Genomic DNA, 11,135 nt, shown 5'->3' with positions numbered 1-11,135 from the left:
ATGTCTTTTGTTTTGGTTTTATATCGGTGTTGCACCTTTTTTGTTCGTTTTCACATGCAAACGGTGTTGTCATTGCAAGGGGTTTTGGCAACACTGTGGTAACACCATAAAATGTTGTAGCATTTGTATGAAACACTTTTCTTCCCAAACGAAATCACCATAAGTAATAACCTCATTGCGGAATTATGAAGATGAATTATGTAGTCGTAAATAACTAAAACTCAAACAACTCGAATTTTTTTGAAACACTGCACAGTAGCTATAAAAGGTAATTCTCCAATAAATAAAAAATGAATGACAATCAAAATATCTTTTGTTTGTTTTCATACTAAATCTATGAAACTGCATTTAAGAAAGTGTGGAAGGCCACACCTTCTATTGTATTCGTAATGCAGCAACCAAATAAAATAGAATTGAAATCAAATCATCACCCACGAGAAATTGGAACTGGTATATTAAGCTCGTGCCATGCCTTAGCAATGACAAACGATAATAAATCTCGGACTAAATCCGTAGATTAAAATAATAAATGTTTTGATTATACCAATGTTGTGAGGAAGTAGGAGGAGATGCAATAGCTTGACAAATAAATCTATAACATTTCGTATAAGTGAAAGGTGTATAGCAGCATAGGATTTGGGAATGGGACTATAACGTAGTAAAATTCTAGTCGAGCAGGATGATCAAGTTTATTTGATACACATTACGTCTGACTTTCGATCTTTGTCTTCTTCTTTTTATTTTACTACAAAGCATTAATTTTTTTTTCTAAGACAATTCTTGAATACTATCTCTTATATTGTAGTTGGTTTCTGGAAAAATAATTTTTTGTATAAAAAGATTAGAATGGCTTAGAAAAAGTATCATTATCTTGAGTGGAATAGAAGCATCAAGTTTAATTATTGGGACTATCAAAATGGTAAGTTAAGAATGGAAATTATATTCTTAACGGTTTTTTTTTATATAAAATTATCTTTTACTTGTAGAAACTTTTCATCGTCTTTGCCTTGGTCGCTGCAGCCGCTGCTCAGCTTAGCAATGAATATTTGCCTCCAAATGTTGGAGCATCATATAGTGTTGCTGCATCTGCACCAGCTCCCGAAATTTCTTATGCTGCTCCCTCCTATTCCGTTGCAAGCTATGATGTTGGTGCTGAATCAGCTCCTGCTCATTCCTATTCAGATGATGATGGTTATCGTTATAAGACCCAACGTCGTCGTGTCATCCGTCGTCATCGTCGTGACGTTTCTACTGAATATTTGCCACCAGTAGCATCTTACTCTACTCCAGCTGCTACTTATGCTGCACCAGCTGCTTCATACTCTGCCCCAGCTGTTTCTTACTCTGCCCCCGCAGTTTCATACTCTGCTCCAGCTGTTTCTTATTCTGCTCCAGCTACATCCTACTCTGTTCCAGCTGCTTCTTATTCTGCTCCAGCTGCTTCCTATGAAAGCTACGATGTTGCTGCTTCTGCTCCAGCTCATTCTTATTCTGATGCTGATGGCTATCGTTACAAGACCCAACGTCGTCGTGTCGTTAAGACGGCTCGCCGTCATCGTCGCGATGTTTCTACCGAATACTTGCCACCCGTAGCCTCATATTCTGCCCCAGCTGCTACATATGCTGCTCCAGCTGTAACCTATTCCGCCCCAGCTGCTTCTTACTCTGCTCCAGCTGCTTCATACTCTGCTCCAGCTGCTACATACTCTGCCCCAGCTGTTTCTTACTCTGCTCCTGCTGCTTCCTATGAAAGCTATGATGTTGCTGCTTCCGCTCCAGCTCACTCATACTCCGATGCTGATGGCTATCGTTACAAAACCCAACGTCGTCGTGTCGTTAAGACAGCTCGTCGTCATCGTCGTGATGTTTCTACCGAATACTTGCCTCCCGTAGCCTCATATTCTGCCCCAGCTGCTACATATGCTGCTCCAGCTGTAACCTATTCCGCCCCAGCTGCTTCATACTCTGCTCCAGCTGCTACATACTCTGCCCCAGCTGTTTCTTATTCTGCTCCCGCTGCTTCTTACTCTGCTCCTGCCGTTTCCTACTCTGCACCCGCTGCTTCCTATGAAAGCTATGATGTTGCTGCTTCTGCCCCAGCTCACTCCTACTCCGATGCTGATGGTTACCGATATAAAACTCAACGTCGTCGTGTCTTCAAGACTGCTCGTCGTCATCGTTTCTAAACATTTGTTGTAACAAACTAATTTCCATCTTGGATACAAAGTATCCAAGTATGGAGATTTCAGGCAATATATTGTGATAATCTCTATTTTAGAGAAAATAAATAAATGCATACAAAACATAAGTGACTTGGTTTCATTTCTGCCTACTCCAAGGATTGTTTATATAAACAAAATGTTAGCTTGGTTCCAAAGATTTTGACTTTGGAGATTAAGATATTTCGAAGAAGCAACCAATTTTAAATTTTGTTTATATAAAATAGAGATTGCAACATAAAACCCATATATCGAAATTCTGAATTTTAGGCTGTTACGCATTTACCAATATAGATGTTCAAGAGCAAAAAACAATCTAATTAATAACGGACACAAAGTAAAAGACAATTTTTTGATTTCAGAAAATATTAAAATTGAAGATAAAACTTTGGTTTTGATTGGTCCCCATCGGTCCATAATTATATATATAGCCCCCATATAAACCGATCCCCGATTTGGACTGCGGAGCCTCTAAGAGAAGCAAATTTCATCCGATCCGACTGAAATTTGGTACATGCTGTAAGTATATGGTATCTAATAACCATGCAAAAATTGGTAAACCGATCCACAGATTCAAACTCCGGAGCCTCATGGATGAGCAAAAGTTATCCGATTCGGTTAAAATTTGGTACATGGTCGCTAACAACCATGCAGGAATTGGTCCATATCGATCCATAATTATATATAGCCCCCATATAAACCGATCCCCAGATTTGACCTCCGGAGCTCTTGGAGGAGCAAAATTCATCCGATTTGGTTGAAATTTGGTACGTGGTGTTAGTATATGGTCGCTAACAACCATGCCAAAATTGGTCCATATGGGTCTATAGTTATATATAGCCGATCACCAAAAATAATCTACCAAAATTTCTATAGAAAATTTTGTCAAAATTTTATTACCATACAAAATTTTGTCAAGATTTTATTTTTTTTTATTTATTTATTGATAATTAATATAAGCCTGTGTACAATAGAATACTAGGATATATACAAATTTAAAGAGATTAGTCTTAGCGACTTTGCAACTTGAATATTTACTAAAGATTTTGATATTATACCCCATATGGACTAACTTACAATTGAGAAGAAGTTGCTTTAGATTTTTTTTCAAATTTTTATTTCTATAGAAAACTGAATGAATTATACACGTATTTAATCGACCTTTTTTGGTTTAATATAGACCCCGTATGGACTAACTAACAATTGAGAAGACGATGTTAAGAAGTTTTAAGATACCTTGCCATCGGCAAGTGTTACCGCAACCCCAGTAATTTTTGTACCTTGACTGCAAAGCAAAAACGTGTTCACAAATAGGACATGTGTTTCAACAATTTATTTTAATGTAGTGTTTTACTTGAAAAAGCTGAAAAATCGAATGAATTAAAATTTGTTTCTTAGAATCAAGTACGCATCAAATCTAAAAAAGAATTGCGTCTAAAATGTGTCCTTACTTTAATTATCCCTTTCCTTGGCTCAGATTCAATACCAAAATTATTAGTGTAAAGACAAAATTTTTGGAACCGGACATGCTTTTTTAGTGTCTTCAAATCCTCTCATTTAGTCCATTATTGTTGAATATCCGGTATTTTTTATATCCACCACCATAGCGATAGAAGATATAGCTCCCACGAAAAATACTGTTTTTCATATGTTTGGGTGTAAAAATTATATGTTTGGAACTCAAAATTTTTAACACAATATTTTTAAATGCAAGCATACAATGCTCATAAACTAGCATAACATGTTTGGGACATATATGTTAATTTTTTGTTAGAAATAGCCTTTAAACATATATGTGTTTAGAAAGAGAGACCTAGAGAGTATGCTGCAAGTAAGATAATGGAAGTAACCTATTGGCGCCTTCAAAATACATGTACCAAAAAAAATATTGTGTTGAAAAATTTGAGTTCCAAAAATCTGGTTCGTCCGTGTGCCCTCTAACAACCGTACAAAATTAGTCCATATCGGTCCATAATTATATATAGTTCCCATATATACCCCAAGATTTAATTTCGGAAGCCTAATGGAGGAACAAAATGCATCTGATCCGTTTTGCCCTATAATTACCATGCGATAATTGGTTCATATCGGTTCATAATTATTCACATACTTCTCTATATAAAACGATCAAGAGCTAACTAAGGAGGCTTATATGGGTATTTATTCTGCCGTTTTGTATCTAACTTAGACTCCATATGGACTAAAATTCAATTGAGAAGGCAATCTTTAAATATCTTGACATCCGTAACAGTTACCACAAGGCAGAACTTTGTTCGGCCTGACCGAATTTTCGGTCGTATTTACTTGCTTCTTACTCAATTTTTTAATTGATAATTGCATAGATTTTATTTTGCAAACTTTTAATTAAAGCTGTTGAATAACATTTTCATTTATCACCTTTGTTGCCTCCTCCATGTCTAGAAATTTTAGAAATATCCAGGTTTTCTAAAAATAAAAAACAAACACGTTGTTGACAGCGACACACGACATATACAAGAGTAGCGTCTTCATGTCTGCAATTCCTTAAGGTTTTACGTTGTAGATTTGAAGCAAATATATGATCATTAATCAGTTTTTGCTTAATTCGCATTTAAACTTACCATACAACAACGAAATGTAGATGAGCCAGCAAAGGAAATAAATAAATGGGGAAAGTCAAAAATTAGATAAGCTCGAATCGCAATCAGCTGTATATATGAAATTAATCTCCCTAGAAAAAAATAAAATTAAGCGATTTATGTTTCTAGATTGTATTCTTCAAAAAAAAAACAACTAATTTTTTTATTGCAGATGCATGCAGTTGGATACTTACGAATCTTAAGTTAATTCTGGTAAGCTACAATTAAAAGTGAAAGGCCAATTTGTATATCGGATATCTTGAGAGGGGGTTGTTATATTAATCGATAGCTTAATTCGGTACCTATGGGTGTGCACCCTCATCTTAGAGCTACTGGTACAGCAGGCTAATCAAAGACTAAACGTTTTATCGTTTGCAAATCTTTTATTTTAAATTTTAATAGATATATTAAAGATTAATTGCAAGAAGTGTTCTTGGGATTTTCTTTTGTATAAAAAGGAAGATTGTCCGTAGCTAAATTATCATTGTCGATTCGATACTTCATTCAGTTGGTAGCGATAACACAATTATGGTTAGTATTTCACTTGGAAGTAATCTTAACTATTTCTAATATTTTCCAAAATTTCAGAAATTCATTATCCTTTTTGCATTTGTGGCTGTTGCTGCCGCTCAAGTTAGCAATGAATACTTACCACCATTTTCTAGTGGCAGTGCTGTAGCTGCATCTGCGCCAGCTCCTGAAATTATTTATGCTGCACCCTCATCTTCCGCAGAATCATATGATGTTGCTGCTTCGGCTCCAGCTCATTCATATTCCGATGATGATGGTTATCGTTATAAGACTCAACGTCGTCGTGTCTATCGTCGCCATCGTCGTGATGTCTCGACTGAATACTTGCCTCCAGTAGCTTCATATTCCGCTCCAGCTGTATCTTACTCTGCTCCAGACGCTTCCTACTCTGCTCCAGCTGCTTCTTATTCCGCTCCAGCTGCCGCTTCTTTTTCAGCCCCAGCTGCCTCCTACTCAGCACCAGTGGCCGCTTCTTATTCAGCCCCAGCTACTTCCTATGAAAGCTATGATGTTGGCGCTTCTGCTCCAGCTCATTCGTATTCCGATGCTGAGGGCTACCGTTACAAGACCCAACGTCGTCGTGTCTTCAAGACAGCTCGTCGTCATCGTCGTGATGTTTCTAGCGAATACTTGCCTCCCGTAGCCTCATATTCATCCCCAGCTGTCTCCTACTCTGCACCAGCTCCTGCTTCTTATTCAGCACCAGCTGTCACTTCTTACTCCGCTCCAGAAGCTTCCTATGAAAGCTATGATGTTGCTGCTTCATCACCTGCTCACTCTTTCTCCGATGCCGATGGCTACCGTTACAAGACACTACGTCGTCGCGTTTTCAAAACTTCTCGCCGTCATCGTCGTGATGTCTCCGCTGAGTATTTGCCTCCTCTAGCATCCAACTCAGTAGCTTCTTATAGTGCCCCTGAAGCTGCATACTCTTCACCTGTCGAATCTTACTCTGCTCCTGCTGCTGCCTCATATGAATCTTATGATGTTGCTGGTTCCTCCCCATCCCACTCCTACTCCGATGCTGATGGTTATCGTTACAAGACCCAACGTCGCCGTGTATTCCGCCGTCATCGTTAAGCGAGAATTAACGTGCAATGCGAAGTTTAGTAAAATTTTAGATTAAATCTTCATTTTCTATAAAAATAAAATGGTATTTAAGAAATTTAAGAATTATTTTGGATATTTCTTTCTATATGCAATAATGAGGACTCATCTCTAATTACCAAATAATTTAAATTAATTATTCTCACACTAGAACCGGGGCCGTTTTAGGATTACTTTGGGGCGAGGTACATTTACTGCATTCCTCAGTATCTACTTCGTCTACTGCTCCGTCCAATGTACTAAAGTAAATGATTAGTTGTTCAACTTTGGTAAGTTTTGAAATTTCATTTTTTCCTTTGAATTCTCCCTGTGCCAACAAAATTCCTATACCAATCTTCTTCAGTACTTATTATACGGTTCACAGTGTCTAATATAGTTTCCTCCGATCATGGAGCCCATACTCCTTCTCCTATGTTGTTCATGAAAACACATCTCAGCAGCTACATTGGAGAGATAGCAGCAAGTATCAATGATGCGGCTGTTGATATCGTGCTCTCCGCAACTTTTTTAGCATTTTTCTGAACACAGCACTACTTTCCACTGCGTTACTCAAAATAACAGGTTGGCTGATAAGTCCCCGGTCTGACACATAGATGGCGACGCTAGTATAAAATGCATATTATTTTTATATATTACCAACCTTCAAATGATTCGTGTCAAAATTTGACGTCTGTAAGTCAATTAGTTTGTGAGATAGAGGTCTTTTGTGAAACAACTTTTGTTATTGTGAAAAAAATGGGAAAAAAGGAATTTCGTGTTTTGATAAAAATACTGTTTTCTGAAGGGAAAAAATACGGTGGAAGCAAACACTTGACTTGATAATGAGTTTCCGAACTCTGCCCCAGGGAAATCATCAATAATTGATTGGTATGCAAAATTCAAGCGTGGTGAAATGAGCACGGAGTGGACGCCCGGAAGAGGTGGTTACCGACGAAAACATCAAAAAAATCCACAAAATGATTTTGAATGACCGTAAAATGAAGTTGATCGAGATAGCAGAGGGCTTAAAGATATAAAAGGAATGTGTTGGTCGTATCATTCATCAATATTTGGATATGCGGAAGCTCTGTGCAAAATGGGTGTCGCGCGAGCTCGCATTTGACCAAAAACAACAACGTGTTGATGATTCTGAGCGGTGTTTGCAGCTGTTAACTCGTAATATGTGACAATGGATGAAACATGGCTCCATCAATACACTCCTGAGTCCAATCGACAGTCGGCTGAGCGGACAGCGACCGGTGAACCGTCTCCGAAGCGTGGAAGGACTCAAAAGTCCGCTGGCAAAGTAATCGCCTCTGTTTTTTAGGATGCGCATGGGATGCGCGGCCCACCTGTTAGGAGCTGTATGCCACGTTCGCGAGTAGTGTGCGTTGGCTACATTCGACAGTAAATAGATTCCTGACTTTTTATCCAGTCACCTCATAATTAGCATTATTCTTGTTAGATTCACCGAAGTTGCAGGAGCTTAGCCAGTTACTATTTCGATCAGTTGTGAACCATATGGACTGTATCGTCAAATTTAACAGTTCTTCACATATTAGATTCAACAGGAAAGGCCCAGTATGGTACCTTGCGGTACTCTTGCAGATTACGAACTATTACATTTGATACGATACGGTCCATAAGTACTCTTCACAACTGATCGGAATCGTAACAAACAATTACCTGGCAAGGATAATTAGACTAAAAATTTTAAGACCTGAAATGGGTATTAGTAAACAGAAAATAGGTACTCGAATATCCTAAACTAGTAATAGATGGGCATGAGATTTTCAAATTTCAACAGGAAAATCTCAGTATGGACCATCGCGTTACTTTTGCTGATACTTTATAGTGTAGAATACCATCACTATCATCAGATCTCTATCCTCCAAGTAGCTGTCTATTATTCGAATTAAATAGGAAGGACATCATTAAAGTCGCATATTCTTGCGGATCCCACGCCAATTAATGGAGTTAAATTAATTTTTGATGTGTAGCATTACGATTGCACAAGATCGCCTATGATTTTAGGTTCATTGAGAATTATAATAAATTTGGTTTATAGGTCCATCTCTTGATTTGATTCTTAAATACATAGAAGCAACAATTTCCATACGATTTCCTGTATTTTGACCTTCAAACACATGTGTCAAATATAGTTTATATTGATCCATATTCTGATATAGCTCTCCCGATTAGACCCCTCGTATTTAAATCTACAGAAATAAGACCATGAATCATCTGATACCACTTTTTTCAAAAATGGTTCTTATAGATCCACCGTGGTGCAATGGTTAGCATGCCCGTCTTACATAGAAAAGGTCATGTGTTCAATCCTAGTTTTGACCAAATGCCAAAAGGTTTTTCATCTCCCTCTCTCAAAATGATCGCATTTCTGAGGGTTTCACATATTGCTCAAGTGGTTCCACTGTAATGTGGAATGCCGCTTGGACTTGGTTATAAAAAAGGTCAAGTCCGAAATATGAATTCGGCCAGTACTCTGTGGTATCACAGTGAACTGAGTAGACTTAGTGAGTCTGAAATTATAGTCTGTCAATATACCTAATCTATCGCAGACCGAGGAACTGTGAAAATATAAAAACCATACACTTTTAACGATCATCTTGAAGGAGTATGTTTCATTAAATCAAATTTTAATTCTGGATATTATCATGTAAATCATACTTTTTGTTCTTTGCAAGTTGAATACGATGATTTCAAGAGATTACAACAAATACTGAATAACTATTCACAAGTGACTCGTTTTGAATGAGAACGTTTCTAATCTCCAAACATTAAAAAAGTTTAACTATAAAATTCGTATATTTTTATAGGATCGCTCATTTTATTTCCCTTTCTACGAATGGTTATTGTATTATTTTTTTAGTATTTAAGTATTTCCATTCTCATCGTATTTTGATTCATTTAAGCGTGAAAAAGGGGTGTGTTATCTACACCAATCAATAGGTGGTAAACAATTTAGATACAAAACTTTGCTATGATCGATTTATGAGTTTTATTATAACCCACCAATTTGCATAATATATTTTTTAATAACCTCATAAAAAATCTAAAGGTGAATGTGCGATAATTTGGTATAAAAGAAAATAACAAGTTTTGGTAGTGTTTGCTGGATCAAAATTATAATAATTCTAGTTCATTTATTTGATATGTGTCTACGAAGGAAAATTTGCAATATTAGAATTATAATTGAGATTATAGAATAGAATTAACCAAGAGATATTCTGAAGCTCTTTCCACACTATATAGCGTCTGCAAATATTAGAAACGTCTTAACATCAATTGGGTCGCAGTTTCCATTTATAGCATTTTCACATCAATTGGAACCTTTTTCAAGTCAAATGAATCCTTTTTCAAATCAAGTGAAACCTTTTTCAAATCAAATTAAACCTTTTCGAATGGAACTTTTTCCATTTCAAATCAAACGAATTATTTCTTATGAATGAATTTACAATCAGCCCACAAAATTGTTACCAAATAAATTGTTATATTGCTAAAAGCAAAAATATACCTTTTTGTTTAAAATATCGTCGAGGAATTATGTGTTACACCCATGAATGAAAATGTAAGTTTAGTTTTGAAAAATTTAACTAAAATAGTTTTCTAATTGCATCATGTTACAAATAAGTTAATACCTTTAGTCAAATTGAAGAAAATTTATTAAAAATAATAATTTTTTTCTGTTGTTTAAAAAAGTTCATATATTAAAGGAAAATATTGGATTTAAAAATTGTTAAAATGTTAAATTTTAGTAAAATTTACTCATTTGAGAGACTTATAAACTCAATTTAAGTAAACTTCTCCCATTTTTGGAAAATATGAACTATTTTACTTTTTAGTAAAATTGTGCACTATATTTGTATACAACTTTTGATTTTATTATTTTTAGTTCACGTTATTAAAGTAAGAAAAAAACAAGTATATACGGCCGTAAGTTCGGCCAGGCCGAATCTTATGTACCCTCCACCGTGGATTGCGTAGGAACTTCTACTAAAGGCTGTCATCCACAATCGAATTACTTGGGTTGCGATAACACTTGCCGATGGCAAGGTATCGTAAAACTTTTTAACACTGTCTTCTAAATTGTAAGTTAGTCCATAAGGGGTATATATTAAACAAAAAAAAAGGCCGATTAAATACGTATATAATTCAGTTTGACAAAATTTTCTATAGAAATAAAATTTTGACAACATTTTCTATAGAAATAAAAACTTGACAAAATTTTCTATAGAAATAAAATGTTGACAAAATTTTCTATGGAAGTTAAATGTTGACAAAATTTTCTATAGCAATAAAATTTTGACAAAATTTTCCATAGAAATAAAATGTTGACAAAATTGTCTATAGAAATAAAATGTTGACAAAATTTTCTACAGAAATAAATATTTTACAAAATTTTCTATAGAAATAAAATGTTGACAAAATTTTCTATGGAAATAAAATGTTGACAAACATTGCTATAGAAATAAACTTTTTACAAAACTTTCTATAGAAATGAAATTTTGACAAAACTTTCTATAGTAATAAAATTTGACAATTTTTACATGGCTGTTAGAGGCCATATACTTGCTCCTCCAAGAGGCTCCGGAGGTCAAATCTGGGGATCGGTTTATATGGGAGCTATATATAATTATGGACCGATATGGACCAGTTTTTG

General features: G+C 35.7%; 1 protein-coding gene across 1 annotated transcript; it reads left to right on the top strand.

Annotated features, from left to right (window-relative positions):
* Positions 1 to 6,448, top strand: LOC142235865 (uncharacterized). Its single transcript, XM_075307118.1, has 4 exons — positions 1 to 9; positions 987 to 2,178; positions 5,316 to 5,368; positions 5,426 to 6,448. Exons 1-4 carry the CDS (start codon positions 1 to 3, stop codon positions 6,446 to 6,448), a joined length of 2,277 nt encoding a protein of 758 aa, XP_075163233.1.
* Positions 6,449 to 11,135: the final 4,687 nt, after the last annotated feature.

Source organism: Haematobia irritans, chromosome 4, assembly GCF_050003625.1.
Source record: "Haematobia irritans isolate KBUSLIRL chromosome 4, ASM5000362v1, whole genome shotgun sequence".
NCBI classification, from domain to species: Eukaryota; Metazoa; Arthropoda; class Insecta; order Diptera; family Muscidae; genus Haematobia; species Haematobia irritans.
This window is presented reverse-complemented; position numbering and strand designations above follow the sequence as displayed.

Excerpts from the sequence above, each read along its gene's own strand:
- LOC142235865 (XM_075307118.1), top strand. Across the intron at positions 2,179-5,315 it reads CAAGACTGCTCGTCGTCATC|TTATCATTGTCGATTCGATA; the intron begins GTTTCTAAACAT and ends TCCGTAGCTAAA. Across the intron at positions 5,369-5,425 it reads GTAGCGATAACACAATTATG|AAATTCATTATCCTTTTTGC; the intron begins GTTAGTATTTCA and ends CCAAAATTTCAG.